Here is a 23,603-nt window from a genome sequence, read left to right on the forward strand (position 1 = left end):
CCTCTGGCTCCATGACTCAGCTCTCTTGTGCTTTCCAGTCATTCATAAATATTCTGGATGTGTGTGGGCCACGCTGGCACTGTGGCAGATGGATTATATTGTGGTGAATGTTTCAGGGTGAGGTTTAAGCATCCTTTAAATGGACCCAGGGGTGAACAGAGCCGTTCATCCTCACTGGTGCTCCAGCCCAAGGCCTCTCCCATTTCTGGAGGGAGAAAAAAGCCTCTGATCTGCCTCAAATTAAGGCATTAACAAATAAATACCTGCGTGTGCTGGGGGCTCAGCTGAGAGGTTTAGGCTCCAACAGGAGCTGTCCTGACAGTTTATCAGAGTGGGGAACCTGCAAATATGAGGTGCCAAGCTGTAATCACGCTTTGAGTCACAAACAGGGCATCGCAGGAGATGAAAAATGGTTAAACCTGTGACAAATCCTCTGAAAAGGGTCCGTAAAATAGACCAAAAGGTACAATCCCAACGCTGGAGGTGAAAAACTATTTACTCGGCCAGCTGGTATAAATTCTATCTCCAAAGATTCTGCTCATCTAGACAGTATGATGGTGTGAATGCCAGGGCACTTCCTCATCAGTCCTGTTTCCATTATTTTTAAATTCCTTAAAAAGTTGGTTTCTTCCCCATGACATCAAACACAACTTTTGGAGTTCAAGGGGAAGCAGGCTTTTACAGGAATGCAAAGGTTGGAGCTCCTATCTCCAGGAGCACACACCCGATGGAATATTGCTCTTTAAACATTTCATTTGGCAAACAGAGCACGGGGAGGGCTTTGTTCAGGATTTCCATTGCCCTCCCATGGTGGGATCCATGCAAAGCACTTCTCTTCCTTATTGCACCTGTTCACTGTGTTAGGCTTTGGGAGGTGCAGGAAGGGGCAGAAACAGCAGCAGGTGCTTTTGGGGGGGGTCCCTGCAGCCTTAATTGGGTGGAAACTAATTTTTTGTGTGAATTCTTCAGCTTCTTGACTAAATTTTAAAGGTTTTAGGCAAGAGGTATTTACTAGGAAGGAAAGAAACAGCTGCAAACAATCTCTGCTAAAAACCTTTTGAGATTTCCCCAGCCCTTTTCACTTCTCCTTGCTACCAGAAAAACTGGAATAACTCTCCCTACTTGATATTCCAAATCAGTGGGTTCCAGCAGGAGACTTCAGAGGATTTTTGGCACTCAGCAGGGAACAGAAGCATTTTTTTCCCCAACTAAAAGAGAGAGGAGGTGAGATAACACTTTCGACAGCTTGAGACCACAGCACAGCTTAGGAAACTTCCAGCTCTGAATTCCTTTTCCCTGGGGACAAAACCATTCCTGGACAAAGGGAAGAGGTTTCCATGGGGTCACAGCTGCACACTAAGGTGGGAGGGTGGAATTTTGGAGCTCCCAGTAACACCAGTATGCCCAGCACGTGGGTGACAGCTCTGTTGTGAAGGATATGATGTCAGGCTCTTTATAAAACACTCTTTTCTCCTGCTTCATTATTGCTCCATGTTAATTGTAGTTAATTGCTCCACTGTGCTAATTGTGGCGCAGGCTGAGCACAGCAGCTGGAAGTTTTCATACCAAAAAGAAGCCAAATGAACAGAGCAAACAGAACCAATAATCCAGCAGTTAAAACTGGAACAAAAGCAGAACAGGAGATGATCCAATTCCAGCTGCATTGACCCTGAAAGTACAAATGCCCCATTAATTTAAGGGATAGGAAATGTTGGGGCTCAGCTGGCCAGCACCATACATCTCTTGTTTAAAACTCATTTTCTTAATTTCATCTAATCAGAGCTCGCATTTATCCTGCCATAAAGGTTTCCTGGCCAATTTCATGGATCACCTCCCAAATCCATTACTGAGGGCCACAACACATCCACATGCCCAGACCATGAACCTCCAGAACTTTCCTCCCGAGGCCCCTGCGGCAGCTTTTACCCAAAACTATTAAAAACATTTTCCAAGGACCTTTCCCTCTGTGCTGTTCCCCAGGGAACACAGGGATCAGGATCACCAGCAGTGCCCCTGCATGTCTGAGTGTTCCATTTACACAGAGTTCCAGGAAAAATTCCTGTGCTTATGAAAGTTTGGAACCTTAAAACAAGTCCATTTTTCTTTTTAAGGTTTTCTCATTGTTGTGATTCAGCCATAATTTAGAATTCTTCATTTGAATGCTCCACTTCTAAATTTAATTCCCTAATTATTTGGACGTTGGGGAAAAAATCCACATAACTACTTAAGCCGTGGTAAAAGAAGCCCAGCAGGTGTAGAAGAGTCAGCAGAACCACATGAACAGCAAATTACACTTGTGGAGCACCAGTGAGAGCCAAAATTGGGACAATTCTCACAGATGAATTGCTGCACCCCAGGGCACAGACGTGGACAAGTGGCCACGTGCCAGGCTGAGCACTGAAATTAAAGCAGAAAAGGCTGATTTGCAAATGAAATATTACTGAACGTGGAATAACTTCCTCTTAATCACACAGAATCATCAATATTCAGCACTGCCACAAAAGCAGCACTGTGCTCTCACCCCTACCCAAATAATTTCAATTATTTTTTCCTCAAACACCAAACAACAGCTGTATCCTGAAATCCTACCACAAACTGAAAAACTGGGAAGTCAGGAGCAAAGCTGGACTCCTCCTAAAGTGCAGATGCTCATCTCCTACAGCCACATCAAACCACCCAAAGCAGTCCTGCTGCAAACTTGTTGCAGTCAAGGGAATCAAGGGAGCTGAAATTAGTGAAATGTTCTGGGAAAATAATCCCAGGAAACTGAAAATTCAGTGTTTGTGAGCTGACAGAGGAGGTCCGATGCCTCCTGAGGTGCTCCAGAGGCTGGATCTGAGCTTGTCCCACTACACAACCAGGAAAAGACAAGAGGAAATGGGCTCCTCTTCACTCTGTCCTTACACACAGCAAGGAAAACGCAGCCTGCACTAAACAAAGCCCCTTGGTTCAAAGCATGATCGACTTTGTCCTTCACAGTCCTTCCAATAAGCAATCTTTTGCCTGAATTGGAGGAGCCCAAATCCTGAGAATATCTCCAGGCAACTTCCATGGAAACTCCCTGGCTGGAAGGCTCTGATTCACGGGTGGAGGTAAGAATTAACTCCAAGAATTCCCACTTGTCATCATCCCTGCCTGCCCCACCCTTATTTCAGCAGTTGCTCCATCAGGACAGGTAAGAGCTGATAAACTCTGCTGATCCTGGGGTTTCAGTACAGCCAGGATAACCAAGGCCTCCTTTTTGTTGGATTAAGGAGCTCCAAGCTCAAAACAGGCTATGGAAATTGCTTTCTGTGGCCTAATATAAATTATAGCCCCCCTCAATTGCCAGCACGCATTAGTCTGGGTTTAAAAGTGGAATTAAAACCATGCACACAAACCCTTTGCATCAAAATAAGGATCTCAGTGCTGGAATGTGCTCAGTTAAGAGGAAAAAGTCAGGAACCAGGACAAAGAGGAGAGGGGAAATATCCACACGATGGAAAATAGGGTAAATTTGACAAATCCATACAAAAAAAAAGCCAGATTTTGCTTTTCTTACAATGACTGAGCAAAGAGGGAGGAAATGAATGTAAATTGTGGCAGGGTCAGGAACAGATCCATTGTCAGCCAGGGTGCTGGTCCCGTTACTTTTCCTGGCAGCTCCTATCTTTGCTTTGTAATCATGGAGTGGATCAGAAATACCTCTTTATTTCAAGGTCATACTCACGGATGAGTTACACTCTGTGAATTTTTAGGAGCTGCAGATACTAAAAAAATGAACAGGAGGAGAAAGCGCAGGTAAAATGTTCATCATGGAGAATGTGACACGGAACAAGTGAGGCCAGGCTCAGGATAAAGCAGCCCGACATGGAAAGGGTTGGGATGGGATTGCAGCACTGTAATTAAAGATGGGGAGCAGCAGCCTCGCCCATCAGGCTGGCAGAGGAAAGGGCTTCCAGCAGTTCCTTGCGTTTTCCACAGCCACCAGTTGCACAAGAGCGAAGCCTCACTGAGGCACTAATTATCTGCCAAACGCACAGAGATTGAGTGATTTATGAAGGAACAGCTCAAAAAAAGATGCTGCAAACTAACTCAACACATCCAGCTCTGGACACGATGATGCCTTGCTCAGGGAAAGTTTGGGACACGTCTGGTATTTCACTCCAGGTAAATAATACATCCCAAGAAGTTTTCTCCACACACTTTTGGTTTCCCTTTCCAATATTTCTCCCCACGTGAGAGTTGAAGGTGAACTCAAGTGGAATCAGACTGGTACTGAGGTGTGGGTACCTCCACCCAGCTGTCTGTGCTGCCTCAGGCTTGCTGTGGAGATGCATCAAAAAATTCCAGTTTGCTGCCTGTGCCCAAACCTTCCACAGCTGGCTACAGGTGCCTCCCTATGCTATCCAATAATCTGAGCTAACTGGAATCCAAATTTTGGCTAATTTTGGTATCCAAAAGCTCTTCCTTATCACTGATGCAGTTTAGTGGCACCAAAATACCTCAGAGCCCCACACCCAGTGCAGTATCATTTTTTAATTTGGAATTGGATATTAGGAGAAATCCTTCCCTGGGAGGGTGGGAGGCCCTGGCACAGGTTGCCCAGAGAAACAGTGGTTGATCCATCCCTGCAAGTGTCCAAGGCCAGGTTGGATGAGGCTTGGAGCACTCTGGGATAATGGAAGGTGTCCCCATGGCAGGGGGCGGCACTGGGTGATTTTCAAGGTCCCTTCCAACCCAAACCATTCCTCTCCAATCCCCTCCATCCATCCATACAGGACTCGGGCACTGAAACAGCCCCTTGCAGCAGCCCTGGCTCCATGGCCTCTTTTCCCCAAGAAATCTTCCATTGCCAAAGGAGCAACACTGGGATCATCTTTCCTACAAACACAGATACTCCTAAATAAATAATGAGCTGCAGCACTGGGATCAGCTTGGGAAGCTTCCACTCCCTTGGCCATACAGTGAGTCCTGGTTTTGCAATGCTCTGGCTGAGCAAGACCTGCACAGGCACCTTTTCCCAGGGATGTGTCAGCACTCCGTGTGCCTGTGCCAACAAGGTGGGAACAGTGGGAAGAGAGATCCATCCCACGACAATTGTGACATCTCCTCCTGAGAACTTATCTCGCTGAATAATTGTAAAATGCAAGTGCCATCAGAGAGGACTGGAGCAAGCAAAATAAAACAGTGCATAATTAAGAAGAAGGAGTTGTCATTTCATTTAGTAAATTCCATTTATTTCAGCACATCCTAGGTTACCACTGGGAAGATGCTTAATGCTGCAATGCCCCAGTGGTCTGGTGACTCCCTGGGTGGACAGAGTGTCCCTGTCCTCCTCATCCTCCTCCCACTCCTCCTTTTTCCATGTTTTCCTTCCCTGACTGTTTAAGCAATCTTCATTCGCTGAACTGCATTTTTGGCATTTTCCCTGGTTTTGTCTCCAGCCAGCCAGAGTGAGGCAAGGGAAGTCAGGAAAGTGAAGTCTAGGAAATGTCAACTCTACCCATAATTTCTATGTACAGCTTTTGAACAGGCATAATGTGCAATATTTTTACCTGCATTTTGCTCTTCTCACACTCTCTCATCAGAGAACTCAAAGTGAAAATGTAAATTCTGTGAAAAATACACTCATTTTCCTGATCTCAGAATTACAGAATCACTGAGGTTGGAAAAGATCTCCAAGATCATCAAGTCCAACCTTCAACCCACTAAACCATATCCCGAAGTGCCACATCCAGTGTTGTTTGAACACTCCAGGGATGTGACCCCACCACTACCCTGGGCAGTCCATTCCAAAGTTCAACCACTCCTTCAGTGAAGGAATTCTTCCCAATATCCACCTGAACCTCTCCTGATGTCCACACTCAACGCTGGTGTGGACCCTCTCCCAGCAGCTCCCAGCTCACCCCACCTTCTCACCAGGATTCCTTTAATGGGACGAGATGTTTTATCTGGGACACGGAAGATTACCAAAGGCAAGAGGAAAGCAAACAGCTCCTGTACAATCATCCTCAGATCCTTCTCGTGTTCTGATGAGCAAATATTTACCTTTTTAAAACAATTATTTCTTAGTCTGAGGTTCAGGCCTAGTGCAGCCTGGTAACAAACACACCAGGACTAAAACAACACCTGCTGGCTCCTGTCCATGCTTTTCCTTAAAGTGAAACCTTTGCCATGGCTGTCCGTGGTTATCAAGGAAGATTAGGCTGTGATGTTTGAGTTATCACAGGAGGATTTTCTCTTGCAATACCCACAAGGTCCAATTTCATAGAATCCCAGAATGGTTTGGGTTGGAAGGGAAATTAAGTCCCATCCCATCCTACCCCTGCCATGGGCAGGGACACCTCCCACTATCCCAGGCTGCTCCAAGCCCCATCCAGCCTGGCCTTGGACACTTCCAGGGATCCAGGGGCAGCCACAACTTCTCTGGGCACCCTGTGCCAGGGCCTCACAGGGAACAATTTCTCCCTCACATCTAATCTAAATCTAATGTCGTTAATCTGGGATGTCTCCTTGTTTGAGCAGCTCAATATGGTTTGGGTTATTTTGGTTTATAAAGGCTACTAAGAACAATTCCGCGGTTTGTAAGCCCGTGACAGCAGTGGTTTTAAAAAGGTTCCAGGGATTTAGGAAGCAGAGGATGCCCTTCAGTGCCAAACTGCCGCGTGCATCCACTGTTCCCCTGAGTGCACAAACCCAGCAGCTCTGCCCCTGGCACACTGAGCATCCAGCTATTCCCAGCTGCTTCAGCAGGGCTGGGAATTATCCCCCTCTGCTGACACAGGGCAGCACTTCCAGAGGTATCCCTGCACTGCATCCAACATGTTTTACGTGCAAGTTTCACGCACACATGAAAAGGAAGCCAACCCACAGGTATTTGTGCTGTGACAACGCTCATTAAAGCTGCTGATGCAACACAGTTTCATCTCCATCAGCTGAAAGTGGAATGTCACAATATCCTGATCCCCGTCACAAAGCTATTTTAAAGGAGTTGTTCCAGCTTCCCTTGTTCCTGCCTCTGAAGCTCAGCAGTGATAATGCTCGTGGCTCACACTACAAATTGGATTGCTAATTGGATTCCTCACTAGAACTGAAGAAATAGGCAAGAACTGGAAAATAATTGGAACATTATCCCAGTAAATTTAGTGCAGGTGAACTCATGGCGAGCAGCCCCTGGAAGTACCATGTCCCAGTGGAATCAGGGCATGTGTTCCTCCCATTCAGACACAGAGGACAAGCTGAAGCAGCAGCCGAGGCACGGCTCTGTGTGTGCTGCCTTGCTGAAATTATCAGTTTGCAACTTCCCAGCTGCCATGCATGAAAAGCAAGGAGAGCCCTGCTTTCTCAAAGGAATAGACCACTGGGGGATGTCTGGTTACAACCAAACTGGGAGCTAGATCCTGGAATAAACCTGGCAGTTGCCACCCCACACACAGGCCAGGCACAATCTGTTCTGCCCAAGAATGTCTCTGGTGGCACTGGGAGCTGCTGCCTCCACCTTGGAGCCTACAACAGCTCCCTTTAAAAGCCCTGCTTTTAATTCCCCTCTCTGAATCCCAGTGACTATTCTGTTGTCTGAATGGAAACTGCTCCGTTCCTCCAAACCATGACTTGGTGCAGTAGGAAGAGGAGCAAAATTGTCAGGAATGTGTGAACGCTGAGGACCTCAGCGGCTAAAAATACAGACTGGGTGTCACCAGGATCCTCCTATAAACTGGGCACCAGTAAAGATCATAAAGGTGTTTTATTGTTACTGCACAGCCCTTCCCCTGCTTCCATCCAGATGCTGTTGCTAAAATCCTACAGTTAAACAAGGGTATTTTTACTGTTTGTGCCTTGGAGCTGCTGTGCACACTGCTCTGAATCCCAAATTTATTTGAGAGGGAATAGTAAAAAAAAAGTGCAGAACACTGTGTTTGGTCCTGTTCTTAAAATTCCTGGGAGTTTTATACTGAAATGAGCACAGGTAATGAAAACAGCAGCCCAGAACAAACCCTCTTTGGGAAGGTCACAGCAGCTCCAACTGGAGGAAAAGTCCCAGGAGCTCCTCGAGCAGCTGCAGCACCTCCTTTCCTGGATCCAGTTTATGTGAGGGAATAGTGACCTCAGGTGTCTGTTAAATTAATCACAGGAATCTTTCCCATTTTACTGTTCTAATGGACATTCCTACTGGAAATGAAAACTACTGGGAGCTGTCACCACTGGTAAACACTCTCCTGGTGTTTCTAGCCTTGGCACTTGAGCTTTCCCAAAAACACCGACAGGTACTTTCTTGAGGGCCCAGCCACCTGCAAACAAGCCTGAGAGCAAATCAATATTGAAACCTGGTTTTAAATAGTGTTAACTTTTTTTAATTTAACGTATATTTAAATGGTGTGCTTGCTGTTCTTTCCTATCACTCAGATCCTTTAAATGCTGTGAAAGAATATGGCAGTAGAGGCAGAAAAGTCCTATATAAAATCCATATAATATTCACTGAAAAACACATAAGAAATCAGTGCAAACTGATATTGTCTCACTAGGGGTGAGATTCAGGCTGCTTTGCTTTTTACCTTGTTTATTTTGTGCAAAGATATAAATTTCTTTATATCTTTGCACAATTTAAAACACACAAATTTTCCACGAAGCCAGAGGACAACCAGAGCCTGCAAAGGAAATAGAGAGTACCTTGGTGACTACAAAGAACCCAGTTCTGATATTAACTGAGGCTGTGCCTTGAGCTGAGGCGGGGTTTGATATACTTGCACCAAAATTAGGTGGAAACACCTGCGGTTGAAAATAAATCTGCAATGGAAACTTTTCAAGCATTATCAGGAATTCTCCTCCCAGTGACTTCAAAGATGTGGCTTCCATAAAGGACAGGCTTTGTCCTACCCCTCTCCCAACGCTAGACTCTCCAAATGCCAGCCTGGAAGTGTTTTATTTCCTAAATCAAAGAAATCAAAAGATAGAGTGATTCATCAGGGCTTGAAGTAAAAAATATATAACATCCACTGTGTAGCAGAGGTTCTGAAACAAAACTACAGTGCAGGGAAACTCAATTTTTTAAATTTTGCTTTTTCCTTTCATTGTTTTTAATAATGTGGTCCACAGTGAGTCTCCAGAGAGGTCTGCAAAGAAACTTAATTTCAAAGGAGCAGAAGTGAGGAACAGTGTGTGAACACAAGCAGCCCACCAAAGAAAAATGTGCCAAAGAATTAAAAACACGGCAGACAGCTTGACAGGCTGTGATTTTCAGTCCCTGAGTGAAAGAACTTTTCCTTTCCATCGGGATGTTACCACATTAAAAAGAGCCACACAGCGTGTTGATGCAATTCAGCTTTATTTTTCTCCAGCATAACCTGCAGGAAGCAGATGCTGATCCACAAACAAACCTTACTATCACAGAATCACCGAATCACACAATGGTTTGGGTTGGAAACGACGTTAAAGGTCATTTAATTCTGACCCCTGCCACGGCGGTTCCTCTCTTCCAAAGGGCGGTTGTGATACATCACAAATGGAATATAAACCGAACGGGTTGTACCAGCTCCTCCTTGCAAATCAAAGTATCATTTAATTCTTAATTAATGAATTGTAACAGCGTAGGTCCCTCACGATTTCCGCCCGCCTCTCCACGGCTCCCTCACGGCCCTTTCCGGGCTCCCTCAGGGCTCCCCCATGGCTCCCTCACGGTTCCCGCCCGCTTCTCCACGGCGGCTCCACCACGACCCCCTCACGGTTCCCCCATGGCTCCCTCACAGCTCCCGCCCGCCTCTCCATGGCCCCCTAACAGCCCTTTCCACGTTCCCTCACAGTTCCCCCACGATCCCCTCAGGGCTCCCTCACCGCTTCCCCCGCCTCTCCACGACCCCTCACGACGCTTTCGGGGCTCGCTCACAACCCCCCCACAACCCCTTCCCACTCCGCGCCTGCCTCTCCGCATCCCCCTCGCTCCGCCCTCCCACGGGCCGGACCGGGCTCGGCCCCGCCGTCTCCTCCCCTTCCTCTGGCGGCCGGAAAGCGCGGCGTGTTCCGCAGCCATGGAGTACCTGCCGGCCCCGGCGGCCCCGGCGCAGGGACACATGTGAGCGGTGGCGGCGGGACGGGGGTCCCCGAGGGCGGCGGGGCTGGGGGTGGCTGTGACCGTGACCGTGACTCACTGTGCTTCCCTCTGTCCCTGTGCCCCAGCTTGTGCTGCCAGTGTGGCGTCCCCATCCCGCCCAACCCGGCCAACATGTGCGTGGGCTGCCTGCGGGCCCAGGTGGACATCACTGAGGGCATCCCCAAGCAGGGCACGGTGCACTTCTGCAAGCAGTGCGAGAGGTGAGGGGCCGCGAAATTGCTTGGGATGGCAGCAAAATGCGCTTGGAATGCAGCAGGCTCAGGGTTTAGGGGGGCAAAAGCGCACAAGTCTGGTGAAGAGCTGGGAAAGGGGCTCAGCCTGGAGAAAAGGAGGCTCGGGGGGAGCCTTGTGGCTCTGCACAAGTCCCTGACAGGAGGGGGCAGCCGGGGAAGGGTTAGTTTGGATATTGGGAAAACTTCTTCATGGAAAGGGTTGTCCAGCCCTGGCACAGCTGCTCAGGGCACTGGTGAAGTCTCCATCCCTGGAGGGATTTAAAAGTCCTGGGGATATGGCATTTGGGGATGTGGTTTAGTGGTGGCCTTGGCAGTGCTGAGGGAATGAACTCAGTCATCTTAGACACTTTTCCGTGATTTTCTGTAATTCTAAAAGTTGTAGCTGCATTGCTGTTATTAAACTGAAATCTTGGGAAATAGCTGCTCATCTTCCGAGTAATTTAAGATGCTGAAGCGTCTTCCACGTGCTGTAAAATGCTCCCTGTATCCCAGGTATCTCCAGCCTCCAGGAACCTGGATCCAGTGTGCTTTGGAATCAAGAGAGCTCCTGGCTTTGTGTCTGAAGAAAATCAAAGCTTCCCTGAGCAAGGTGAGAAGCTCATCCTGTCAGGATTTCACAGCATGCTCACAATTGTTACTGTAGAGATGGGAGCTGAGCAGAATGAACTGAGGGAAGCTGATGTGTTTTTAATGTACTTTAATTTTAGAATTTTCTTTTTGCACGTTTTAGGAATTATTTATGCAGTATTTGTTCTCACTGATTTATGATGATATGGAAAAGGGTTGCAGAGGTCTATATACAGACTAAATCAAATTCACATGTTTAAGTTGAATAAAGCATTGCTTAGGTTCAGAATGTTATTAGAGGAAAAGACCTGAGATTGATCACCTTCATTTTGCACCAATTAACCTCCATGTTCTAACTAAGCATTATTAATTGGATTTGGGATATTAATACATGTATTTTTAATTAGGATTATTCCCTTCTTCACTTGTTTACTGAACCATAAGTTTGTGGACTGAATCATAAGTTTCTGTTTGTGGAGTTAGAGCTGGGTTTGCTGAGCTCTTGTCTTTTCCCACGGGCAGGTCCGGCTGATTGATGCAGGATTCATTTGGACAGAACCACATTCCAAGAGGCTCAAGCTCAAATTGACTGTTCAGAAAGAGGTAACTGGAGCCCAACATTCTCCCTGTGGCTTTTAAAAATCTTTCATGGCAAACAACAACAGGATTTTAAAATTATTCTTATTATTATTAGATTTCATCCTGCCTCAGTTGTGTCATGAAAGTGCCGTTCATCAGAATGAAGAAAATTATTGTCTGTTCCAGTAAAGCTGGGAAGAGCCTGCTGTTATTTGTGACCCAAATCTAGCTGAAACCTTCATCACTTTGTTTTGCAGGTGATAAATGGGGCAGTTCTGCAGCAGGTGTTTGTGGTGGAATACGTTGTTCAGTCTCAGATGTGTGAAGACTGTCACAGGATTGAAGCCAAGGATTTCTGGAAAGCTGTGGTGCAAGTCAGGCAAAAGGTCGAGGCAAACTGAATTTTTATTTGAACAAGCAGGCAAAGAATTGGGTGGTTTTTCTGGATTTCTCAGACAAAAATGTACTCACACTTTGCCGCAGGGATGTTTGTGTTCAAGAGTGTTGGGATTTTTTTCTTACTCAGTTTAGAAAAACTTTCTGCTGTCCAGTATTAACATTCTTTAAAATGATTCTGGCAGGAGGATCTTGTGTGGATAACTAAATACCCTCCTGTATTTTAAGGTAGTTTGGAAACAGTGAGACAAATATTTAAATCTTCTTTAAAGGAAATCGATCTCTCTAGCAACCAGTTACACAAAAATGAGAAATGGAAGCTTTAAATAAGTTGGTATAAGTAGAGCACTCTGAAATCTTTTTGTTTACTTGGGTGCTCCTTCTCCAGATGATCTCTTCTTCTAAATGGTTATTCTTCAGAGATCCTGCTTTGCACTTGATGGTTCTTAAATAACCTTCATGCTTTTGTGTTTGTTTGGCTTTAGACTGTGCACAAGAAGACTTTTTACTATTTGGAGCAGTTGATTTTAAAGCACAGGCTCCATCAAAACACACTAAGGATCAAAGAAATCCATGGTGAGTGGGTGCCTTTGTTGGTCTGGAGGCAGAATAACCTGGATTTATTTAGCTGTGTAGAGAAAAGCTTGTGAATTATGTTTGATAAAAACCCACAGTGCTGGAAATGGATTTGTTTCCTTTCTTTTCAGACGGCCTGGATTTTTATTACTCTTCCAAGCAACATGCCCAGAAGATGGTGGACTTCCTTCAGTGTACAGTTCCATCCAGGTACAGCACTCCTGTTTATTGCCTTGAGTACTCAGAAGATTTGGGGAAATGTCTTTTATCCTTCATTTTTAACTAATTTTGTAAGTGAAAATGTAAGGAACCTGTGTTTTAGTCAAAACAGACAAAATCCCTTCTACAAAAATCCCATGTTTTCCTTGTAGCCATGGTAAAATTTACCTCTATTACCACAATTTCCTTAATATTTGCATTTGTAACAGACACACTTTGTTCCAAGGATCTCCTGTTTCAACTGATGTCCCTCTTGTTTCCTGAGAACTCTTATTTTCTTGTTTTACAGATCCAAATCATCCCAACGTTTGATCTCCCACGATATTCACAGTAATGTCTACAACTACAAAAGCACTTTCTCTGTGGAAATTGTTCCCATATGCAAGGTAGCTTCCCTGTGCTTCATCTTCAGGGTGTTGTGGGAAGTGGGAAGAGTTGGGATTTGGAGATGGAGAACAGATTGTGGGGTTTGGGGGGTGGGGAGGGAAATGCAGGAGTTACTGGGGCTACAAAAATAAAAATACAAAGTTTAAAATTTTATTTCAGTCTTTTCTAAAGACTTGGTTAAAAATTCTTGAAATAGGAATGCAAATTATTTTGTGTTGGTTTGCAGGACAACGTTGTGTGTCTGTCCCCAAAGCTGGCACAGAGTCTGGGGAACATGAGCCAGATCTGTGTGTGCATCAGAGTGACCAGCACCATCCACCTCATCGACCCCAGAACTCTGCAGAGTAAGTCTGGGCTTTTTCTCAGCACCTGATCGTTCTGCTGGCACAATTATTGTTTGTTTGTTTCCACAAAATCTTGGATTTTTCGACCTTAATGTTGTTTAATGTACTGTACAGTTTAATGGTGAACTAAGACATAATTCTCCAAGCTTGATTTCCATAGGATCCCGGGCAAAGCAGGCAGGCTCAGTGCTGAGTCCCTGGATGTTTCCTGTCTCTGCTAAGCATTTACATGTGTCAGGTTTATTCCTCTAAAATTAGATGGCTTCTGGATTAAGTTTTTATCCACTTCCAGAAGTTCTGTGCTGGTGTGTGTGCGCTGGTGAGCTCGGCCAGCAGAATCCCTCTAAAAGGATGGACCCAGGGAATAATTCCTTTGAGTAAAGGCTGTCACAAATCTGCTGCTCTTATGGGTCATGTCCTAAAAAACTGTGATACAGTGATGAACAAAATGTGTCTGGCAGTTGCCTTTATTTTGGTTAATGGGGTTTTTTTTCCTAAGAAATTCTCTCCCTGATCACTTTCCAGTTGCTGAAATTGATGGAAGCACCTACTGGCGTCACCCCTTCAACAGCCTGTTCCACCCCAAGCAGCTGGAGGAATTCATCATCATGGATATCAACAGGGTCCACGAGAAGAAAAAAGGTGCTGGGGCAGGGGCTCGATCAAACAAGGTGAGAATTTCTCTGTTTAATTCATATTTTGGGCCTTCTGCTCAGCCGAATTCATGATCTGGATCTGCCTGGCACAGTCAGACTGGGCTGTTCTGGATCTTGCCACTGGAAAAAGCTTTTCTTGGGACCCTGTGGACCATTTGGTTTGGAAATGGCACAGGCAGGATGTGAATTCCACTTCCAGAAATTCTTCTTGAAGAGTTTAAACTCTGCTTGTTACTGGTTATTGAAATATTTGATGTTAACTTTGCAGCTCTAATTGCTGAATTGGTTTTGATGAAGTATAGAAGCATTGCTTTTTAATCAGAATTAATGAATCTTCTCAGTTAAAAGCTACAATAGGCATCTAGTCACAGAAACAGCCTTTGGAAATTCCTGGGTGTTGGCATTTTCCTTTCCTTCCTTCTGTAAAGATGAGAAATGAGGAGTAGCAAGGAATACATTGGATATTTGATGCAGCAACAGAAGTGTAATGACAAGTGGAGTTTAAATCAGTGCAGGTGTTGGGGTTAAGCTGGGTTTGGTTAAGGAATGTTTTCTTTTCCATTCCCAAAGCACACTCTGGCTGAAGCCTGGGTCAGGAAAACCTCGGAGCTGGACACGGATCACCAATACTTCTGCTGTACTCACCTGGGGCACATCCTGAATCCTGGGGACCTGGTCTTGGGGTCTGTTCTTCTTTTCTGAAACTCTGTTAAATGATTATTTAATGACTGAATTCATGTGTTATCAAGAAAGTGTTGAACTGTTGTGATTTCAAAATGAAAGCAGCAAAAGGGGTGGAGTCATCCTGGGCCTAATCCAGGAAATCTCTTTTCTAGCAGGAGTTTTCATGTGAAAATTGTGAGAAATAAGAGAGCCAAGGCATTGCCTTCAGGGTGCAGCTTGGAATCACAATTTAGGGACAAATAGATGGGAAGGATTTTTAAAATACAAATTAATTATTTGTTTGCTAATGAATATCATACACAGTGAAAACAAAAGTGAAGTTTTTGTAAGATTAGGTAAATTAGGTGATGCCTAAAAAGGCTTAAACGTGAATGCTGTGAGCCCAGCAGAACCTCAGTGGATGTTGCAATTTGGATTCCAGAGGGTGGGAAGTGCCAACAGAATAGGATTTGGGAACAACAGCTGCTCAGACTTATGAAAGCTGCACATTCATGTGGATTTTTATTTGTTTGCCTTCATCTGGAAATATTTATCTTCCTTAGGAGCTGCACCTTGCTCTGTGCTGCCCTTTAATACAAACATGATACACTGAGGAAATTTTATTCATAAAGCAGAATAAAACCCCTGTTTTTATTTTAGGTTTGACTTGGCCAACTGCAACTTAAATGATGAATTTACCAACAAGATGAATCCCCAACATATTCCTGATGTGGTAAGAAAATCCCTTTCTCTGTACAGAGTTCTCTCCATTACCCAGGGCTAGGAGGGAATATGATTTTATAATGAGCAGTGTCTGAAGGAAGAGAGGATATCAACAGTGACATTTGAGGATCATCTGATTTTTAAGGATTATTTTCTTAAATATTTGAGTGATGATTACATAATACACTTATTGTTGGGGTTGTTTTCCAATTACCATGGTGAAATAACACATTTATTGTTGGTTTTGTTCCAATTACCAATCACTGCGTGGTTAAAAACTGTTTTATAACCCCGGCGTCTGCTTGTCTCTTCAGGAACATTTTCCAAGTGTTTGGAAACATTTTAACTGACAAATTCCCTACAAATTCAATATAACACTGCTGAGTGCCAGTCCAGCTGATTTGAGATGCCCAAGTGTGGATTTGGGTGCTGATTTGGGATTCTGGGAGGTGGAAAAAGGGGCTGCTTTTTCCTGCAGGTGCTGATCAAGAAGAGCTACGACCGCAGCAAGCGGCAGCGCCGCAGGAACTGGAAGCTGAAGGAGCTGGAAAGGGACAGGGAAGCCACGGACACAGATGATGAAAGGTTCAGTATCTGCTGCCCTTTGCAGGGGTTTGTTCAATGACAAAGCTGCTCCAGCAGCAGCAGCTTCTAAATAACCTCCAACTGAGTGGAAAAAAGGAGAAAATTAGAGAGAAATGAGCACAGGGAAATTAAACGAGTTGGGAATTCATAGGTGTGGACAGAACAGCAGCAAGAATGAGTTGGAAGTGGGGGAGTGCTCTCAGGTCTGATGGGCTTTGTTTCTGTGATTTTACTTTGTTCCATAAATTTCCATGAATCCAAAGGAAAAGTGAGTAAATACATCCCACATCTTTCACAGACAATACCAGGACTTCCTGGAAGATCTGGAAGAGGATGAGACCATCAGGAAGAATGTCAACATTTACAGAAGTAAGGCCTTTTTAACTCCTTTGTTGGGTGTAATTAAATCATGTTTAAATCACGTGTGAGGGAAGATATTTTCACTGAAATTCTGTATTTGCGTTCTCCAAACTACCCATGCCTGGAGAAAAGCTGTGAAGTATTTCACAGGTGTGTTTCACCTGAGGGGTTTTGTTTCCTTGCCTTTAACAGGAGAGAGAAAAAGAACTTTCCTGCTTCACCCAAATCTCTGCTGGATGAAGGATTTGATACAGAATTCACTTTTTTCCATGAGGGGACTGTTGGGTTTTTAGGAGGAATTTTTTGCTTGTTGGTTTTGTGGTTTGTTGGTTGTTTTGGCATTGTTGGTTTGAATTTTTTCCCCATTTTCCCTTGGGGTTCCTCAGGTGCTTTGGGGTTTGTTTTCTGTGCTCAGCTGGTTTTTCTGTGTGTTTTTAGATGCAGATATTCCAGTGGAGAGTGACACAGATGATGATGGAGCTCCACGGATCAGCCTGGCTGAAATGCTGGAGGATCTCCACATTTCCCAGGACGCCACTGGAGGGGAGGGAGCAGAAATGCTGACAGAGTAAGGACAGTGCCTTCAATGCAATAAATATTCCCGTGGGGAGGACAAACTCCCCAAACCATCATTAACCACCACAAGGCCAGGAAAAGTGACTTAAGTCCCACTGCACCCCAAAATAATGGCCTGGAATTCATATTTTATGGATGATAGCGCAGAGAATCAGCAATTAAAGTTCAGTTTCTGGTGGAAGCATTGCAATAGGAATTCCACAAGTTCCTCCCATCCCTGAGGGATCTTTCCATGCAATTTCTGCACTGGAGAAAATAAGGAAGGATGTCCAGAGGGAAAGATTTTATTCCAGTTTGCTGGATTTTAGGTAGAGTCCCTACCTACTGTTACAGCTTTAATCTCTTACATGGGGAAGGTTTTCCCCATTTTTTTGGCACAATGGTTTGAAGCCTTTTATGATATTGGTGGATTATTCCATACATTCATATTTTGGGGAAGCTCAACACTGTAATTTCTGTTCCCTTATACACAAAAAAACTTCCCTGGAAAGCTCTTGATCAGAAAGATTGGAAAATGCTGTGGAGTGTGATCAATATTGTACTATATCCCATGCCTGTATCAGTGGATTAAAAGCACTATGCACAGCAATTAATTAATAAATCAGCTATAAACGATGAAAAACCTGTTCAGATATTTTGATCCATCATTTTTTAGTTGACTTTAAAATCAAATTTCAGTCTGCAAGCCCAAAGAGGACAGAATAATAAACTCCCTGTTGGTGGTAGGTGAAGGGGCAGTAATAAAGGCTGGGTTTAAACTGTGCTGTTTTGATCAATCCTTTTCCTCCCTGTTTTCCTTCATGGAGTCTCCCAGGAATGTTGGATATTTGCTGTGTTGTCTCATCCTCTTTGTCTGTGGAGATCTCCCTCTTCCTTTCCCCCTTTCCATGCTCTGCTGCCAGCCTGGAAAAGCTTTCATGGATCTTTCAGCAGCAGTTTTGTCTGGGAAGATCTTGTGCTGCTGGGCAAACAAGCCATGAATCCAAGGGTTGCTTGGTTTTGTGGGATTTGTTTGGCTGGAGCAGCTCTCCAGAACCAAAGCTGGGTCTCTTTGTAGCTGCTCAAGTTCCCAGTGTCCCTTTGGGAGCTCAAAGAGGTTTAGGGAGTATCCAGAAAATTTATTATTTGCCAATATTCTCACTGGCACCGGATAAGGGATTTAACAAAGGGCTTTAATTCTCATGGATAACAGCTGCTACATGCCCTGCAGCTCTTCCTGAAAATCTCTGACTTGACCCAAAAAAAGATCCTTTTATACAACAGAAATTGTTCAGGATTTTAAGTCAGAGCTGCTTAATGATGCATTTCCACCCAGATCCTGATGAATTTTAAGTTGGAAAAGTCATGGGAAAAGCTGTGCAGAACTTTGGAGTTGAGTTTTGCTCAGGGGAAAATGGTCAAAGAAAATGTGCTGTGTAGGTCAGACCATGCAGCACAAAAGCTGGATACACTGGATACCTGAGGGGAAAAATACCCAGAAGAGGAGGAGGATTGGGGGGTGCAAACACTCAGTTTTTCATTTCTTTTCTAGACAAAAGTCGTGTATGTTGATGGTGAAAAGCTTAAGGTGATGATTTCACCTTTCACTGCTTTAAGAATCTGTGAGTGGATGGCCTGATGTAACTACAGGGGTCCCAAGTGCGGGTCAGGTGGGAACTGCTGAGTTGAAATATTTATAGGAAAACGCTTCTAACCTCAGGCCAGGTGCCTGGCCTTGGCTGCACTCCAGGCCAGCTCCTGGGCCAATTTTGGGAGCTTCCAAGCTAAGGAATTGAGGCACTGCTCCAGTGGGGACTTCAAACAAAATCAGTGTTAGTTCAGTCTCTCACTCTTGGAAGTAGCTTAAATATAGGGAATGCCAGAGGAATGTTGTGTCAGGAAGTTTTCCATTAAAAAGTTAGACAGGGATACAGGTTCCTTCCGTTGGGTTTTTGGGATTTGGCATCATTTCACTGGATGCCACTGGGAAGAGCCTGGCTCCATTTCCATCCTGTCTCCCATCAGGGATTGATAGAGATGGATACAATCCCATCTCTTCCCCATTCTCCTGCAGGAGCATCCATAGAAAAATCAGGATGTGCCTGTGCTGAACGTGAGAGTCCACCTGATGTCACTGTTCCTGCATGGCCCCAAGAGCTGCTCCAAGGGAAAGGTGGCTAAAAACTCAGGAAAAACTCTTTATGCCCATGCAGTTCTTAATATTTAAATTCAAAATAACACCAAGCTAAAGAAAAACAAGGCAAGAACTGCTTTGAACTTGGTGTTGAAGGATTTAATGCCAACAAGCTGCTCCTTCTGCAGGAGATTGATCTCCACTCAGGGCCATTTATTTCAGCTGCACCTCCCAGAGCAGGTAAAAGGAGTGAGGCTTCAGAAGGATTTGGGAATGTTTCCTGTAGCTCATTCCAGGACATAATCATGGAACAAAGAATCTTGTTGCTGTCAGAATCTGCATTTCCTCCTAAATACAGGACGGGAAGGTGGTTAAGACAAGTCAGAAAGAGAAAACGAAGTTTAGAACTGGTCAGGGTTTCAGTTCCATGACAAAACTGAAGCCTGATGGTAAAGCAAGAAACTGAAGGGATTTTGTGCAACTTGAATATTCAGCTTTCTCAAATGAAACCATTGTGGATGATACAAATCCCCAACAAGGACTGAAAGCCAATTTTAAACTCACCTGTGCTCAGTGAGAAACTCCTGAAGCTGTGAAATATTTGGTGGGGTGTGCACACGCTGCTGAGACTTTGTGCTCTGGGGATGGTGATTAACCCTTGGAGCTCTTCCTCAATTCCTGCCTTTTTGTAGGGCAGGGCTGAGATGGAAAGGCTGCAATTCTGAACCCATAACTGCGGCAATGAATTCCTGCAAAGGGATGAGAGCTTGGCAGAGTTAATCCAGCAGGAATGCAGGGGAAGAGAAAACCCTTGGAGTCCTTTGGAGTCCTGGGCTTGGCTTAGACTTTTCCTTAGAAGGTGAATGATCTCAGTGACAATAATCCAGAGTTTTAGGAGGCTGGAATCCTGCCTTTCCCACTCTAACAAGGTCAGCCTGACTTGAAATGCTTTGTGAAATGTGGGGATTCACAGCTGCTCCAGGGTTTTTCCAAGCTGGATTTGACTTTCCCAAAGCACTTCCCATAGTATGGACATAAAGCTTCCAGAGGTGTCCCTGACAGGTGGGGTGCAGTAAGAAACCTCCACGATGTGTAATTCCAGAATCCCTGAGGTTGGAAAAGCCCTCCAGGATCATCCAATCCAAGCGGTGCCTGATCCCCATCTTGTCCCCAGCCCAGAGCCCTTCCTTGGACAGTTCCAGGGATGGGAACTCCAAATCCCCCTGGGCAGCCTCTTCCAACCCTTTCCATGAGGAAATTCCTGCTGCTGTCCACCCTGAGCCTCCCATGGCCCAGCCTGAGGCCGTTCCCTCTCCTCCTGTCCCTGTTCCCTGCCAGCAGAGCCCGACCCCCCTGGCTGCCCCCTCCTGTCAGGGACTTGTGCAGAGCCACAAGGTCCCCCCCGAGCCTCCTTTGCTCCAGGAAATTCCCTAGACTCTGCCAGGATCCCAGATTATTTCATCTCAAAACTAAATTCTTTTAATGTAGATTTAGAATTTTTTAAAATAATTTTGCAACAATTGCCTGCACTTTATTTACACCCGAAGCCAGCACAGCTCTGCTTTAGCTGGATGCTCCAGCTGCTCCCTGAGGTGGATCACACCTCTCCCGGGGGGGTTTTTGTCTGGTGATTCCAAAGGGATTGGAGCAGGGGCAGAAATCAAACATTCATTGAGTGCTCCAGCACCCCCAGACTGACATACCCTGAGAGAGGAGCTCTGGCAGGAGGAAGAGGTGGAAAAGAAGAGGCAGAGCCTTGGCCCCCTCAGGAAACATTCACCTTCCAAATTCTCTTTATCCCTGTAAAAAATACCTAGAAAAAAATCTAAATATATCCTTTTTTATGTAACATCTACACTCTATACTGGAAATGTCAGCAGGAGACAAAGAAGGAATTTGCTGTCACAGGGAGACTGGAACTCAACTGTTGCATGAAGCAGTTTCAGCTGAGCAGGAAAGTGAAGCAGAAACTTTCAGCCAAGCAGGACGGGGTGATTTAAGGCCAGCTCTGGAGCAGCAAACAAATCTGCTGGAAACTCAGCCCTGCTCTAACCAAATCTCTGCAAGATGGGAATGTCCTGTGGGATGCAGAGGCCGGGAAGTGCTGACAGGTTGATTTTACAAGCAGGATTTTCAGGCCAGGTAGTGAACAGCCAAGATAAGAACTGCAATTACACGTGGCCGTAAATAAAGCAAAGTGCAGACGTTGTAGTGCAAAACAAAGGCAGTAACAACGAGTATGAACTTCTCTTAAACTTCTAGAAACCCCTAAAGTGATCAGCAGCAGAGGGGGTAAAATTCCACTCTTGGCATTGATAAAACACAGATTGAAGTTTAATGGGAGATAAGGTGTGAAAGTCCTGCCATAATAATCCCTCCCAATGAGGATGCTGGGAATCCACCAGGATGTGTTCTGGCTGGAAACATCACAGGGCTCCTGGGGAGCAGCAGGAGCAGTTTGATTTTAGCAGCTGGTTCTTATTTTTTTCTTTAGTTTCTGCTCTTGCTGAACCAGTGTGAGTTACGTTGTGCAATTTAAATGTTTCCTTTTCAAATGTCAGGGATCTGGACGGTGCTGAGTGTCATCCTTGCATTCCTTTTTTAGTGCCACAGGACAGAAACTTCCCCTGGACAGACACAGCTGACCTTGGTGTCCTCAGAGAAGGGTGTGCAGGGAATATCCCATTTCCTGTTCCTCTTGACACGCTTCCCGCTTCAACCTTGCATTCATTAATTTAGGCTTGGAACATTTAGCATCAGGTGAGAAAAACTAAATGTTGTGGCCACTCAGTGCAGCCTGTGGAGCTGGGACAAACTTTGCTGATGGAAAAAAGTGTGGAGAAACGTGGGAACAGTCTGTTCCACCCCAACAATCCCACCCTGGGCATCCCTGGCAGTGCTGTCCCAGTGCTCCTGGAGCTCTGGCAGCCTCGGAGCCGGGACCATTCCCTGGGGAGCCTGGGCAGTGCCCAGCATCCTCTGAGGGAAAAACCTTTCCCTGATACCCAGCCTAACCCTCTCCTGGCCCAGCTCCAGCCGTGCTTGATCCTGATCCCATTCCCAGCTGAACCTGCACAGGCCTGACCTGACAAATCCGGAGCTCCTTGGGCTCCTGGTGCTTCCAGCAGGAACCTGCCCAGGCAGACAGTGTTGGAAGCTCGAATGGCAGCTGGAATTTGGATGTAATCCTTTAAATCCTGGAGTCTTGGGACAGGCAGAGAAAAGGGTGTGAGGAGGAAAATGAACCAGGAACTGTGGGGAGGTCCAGCTGCCACCTGGCCCCTTGTTTCCTCTGCTGGATTTTGGTGCTTTCCTGGCTCTCTCCCATTCCCCCAGCCCAGCTGGGATCTGGGGATGGGAGCAGAGCAGCTCCACCAGCACAATCTCACCCCAGCTGCTGCAAAAGAGGCACCAGGCACTGGAGGCAACCACAAATACCAGGTGGGAAAGGCAGTGAGGAACACAAACAGGCCCAGGGTAAAGTTCCTGCTCCTCCAGCCTGATGTGGGATTCCTGAATATCCATAAATGCTTGGGATGTCCGTGTGGAGTCCTCTGCTGGAACTGAGTGTGACCTGCTCCTGCCCTGGGCTCACTCCCGGGCACATCTTGAGAAATAGATATTTACATATTGAGAAATAGATATTTTTCACCTGTAATGCAAAGTACTGCCTGTATTTCTCTGCATTAGAGACTGACAGGCTGGAAGAAAATCACTGTCTCCATAAATAGTCTAATGAGTGACATAATTAAAATATTGGGTGCTCCCCCTTCTGTTCCTAAACATCAGTAAATACAAATTATATTGATAAATATCAGTAAATATAATATACAGTCTAAGCATGAAAGCAAATCTACACTCATTGCTACTTCAACTATTACATTAATAAAACATCCAACTGGATTAAAGTTTGAAAGTATTAAATTGATGTTTTTTACAAACTTAGAGATACTTGGGCACTGTTAAAAGGCTTGTGAGTTTGAGCACAGCTGCCCTCATTTTCCCAGAGAAATTATTTCCATCTCCTACCTGATCTCCCCCTAATTATAAACTGGGAAAACAGCTGTGTTGAGGTGACAAATGACATCACGAATGTCTTCACCTTGTTTGTTGCCTCCTGTGACCAAGCCCCACTCCCTAAGTCACTGGATTGCCACCTACAACATCCCATTCTCTGGAAGGAGAGGGCATTCCAGGAGCTGGGAAAAAGTCCCAAAACTCACCTCAGTGTGGGTGTGGAAGTGTGGATTTGTGTCACCCTGTGCGCCCTGCTCTACTCCCTTCATCTCCTGAGGATTCCAAACCCCAATTCTCATTCCCAAGCTCATCCCAGTGCAGCTCCTGCCCACTGTAGGAAGCTGGCAGCACAGGAATCTTGTGGTTTTAAGGCTAAAAAGACACGGAATTTGGAACAAATTCCAGTCAAACTCAGCACGTTATTTACAGTCCCAGGGGTTCATGTTTCAGACACTGCTCAACAGGGAGAGTGTAAAAGGTGGAAAGTAGGGAATAAAGGGTTAGGAAAAAAAGGAGACATTG

General features: G+C 45.3%; 1 protein-coding gene and 1 long non-coding RNA gene across 2 annotated transcripts; one reads left to right on the forward strand and one right to left on the reverse strand.

Annotated features, from left to right (window-relative positions):
• Positions 1-9,285: 9,285 nt before the first annotated feature.
• LOC116449096 lies at positions 9,286-9,920 on the reverse strand. The gene is made up of 2 exons (XR_004242233.1): positions 9,811-9,920; positions 9,286-9,517 (listed from the first exon to the last, which is right to left on the reverse strand). It is a non-coding gene; the product is annotated as an uncharacterized LOC116449096 (long non-coding RNA).
• Positions 9,921-9,941: 21 nt separating this feature from the next.
• NMD3 (NMD3 ribosome export adaptor) lies at positions 9,942-17,714 on the forward strand. Its single transcript, XM_032120248.1, has 15 exons — positions 9,942-10,048; positions 10,153-10,287; positions 10,813-10,909; positions 11,410-11,490; positions 11,724-11,852; positions 12,348-12,438; positions 12,570-12,648; positions 12,947-13,043; positions 13,271-13,388; positions 13,914-14,059; positions 14,615-14,727; positions 15,368-15,440; positions 15,909-16,015; positions 16,314-16,384; positions 16,814-17,714. The coding sequence occupies exons 1-15, from the start codon at positions 10,005-10,007 to the stop codon at positions 16,945-16,947; spliced, it is 1,515 nt and encodes a 504-aa protein (XP_031976139.1). The 5' UTR covers positions 9,942-10,004; the 3' UTR covers positions 16,948-17,714.
• Positions 17,715-23,603: the final 5,889 nt, after the last annotated feature.

This window comes from Corvus moneduloides, chromosome 10 (genome assembly GCF_009650955.1).
Source record: "Corvus moneduloides isolate bCorMon1 chromosome 10, bCorMon1.pri, whole genome shotgun sequence".
Lineage (NCBI taxonomy): Eukaryota > Metazoa > Chordata > Aves > Passeriformes > Corvidae > Corvus > Corvus moneduloides.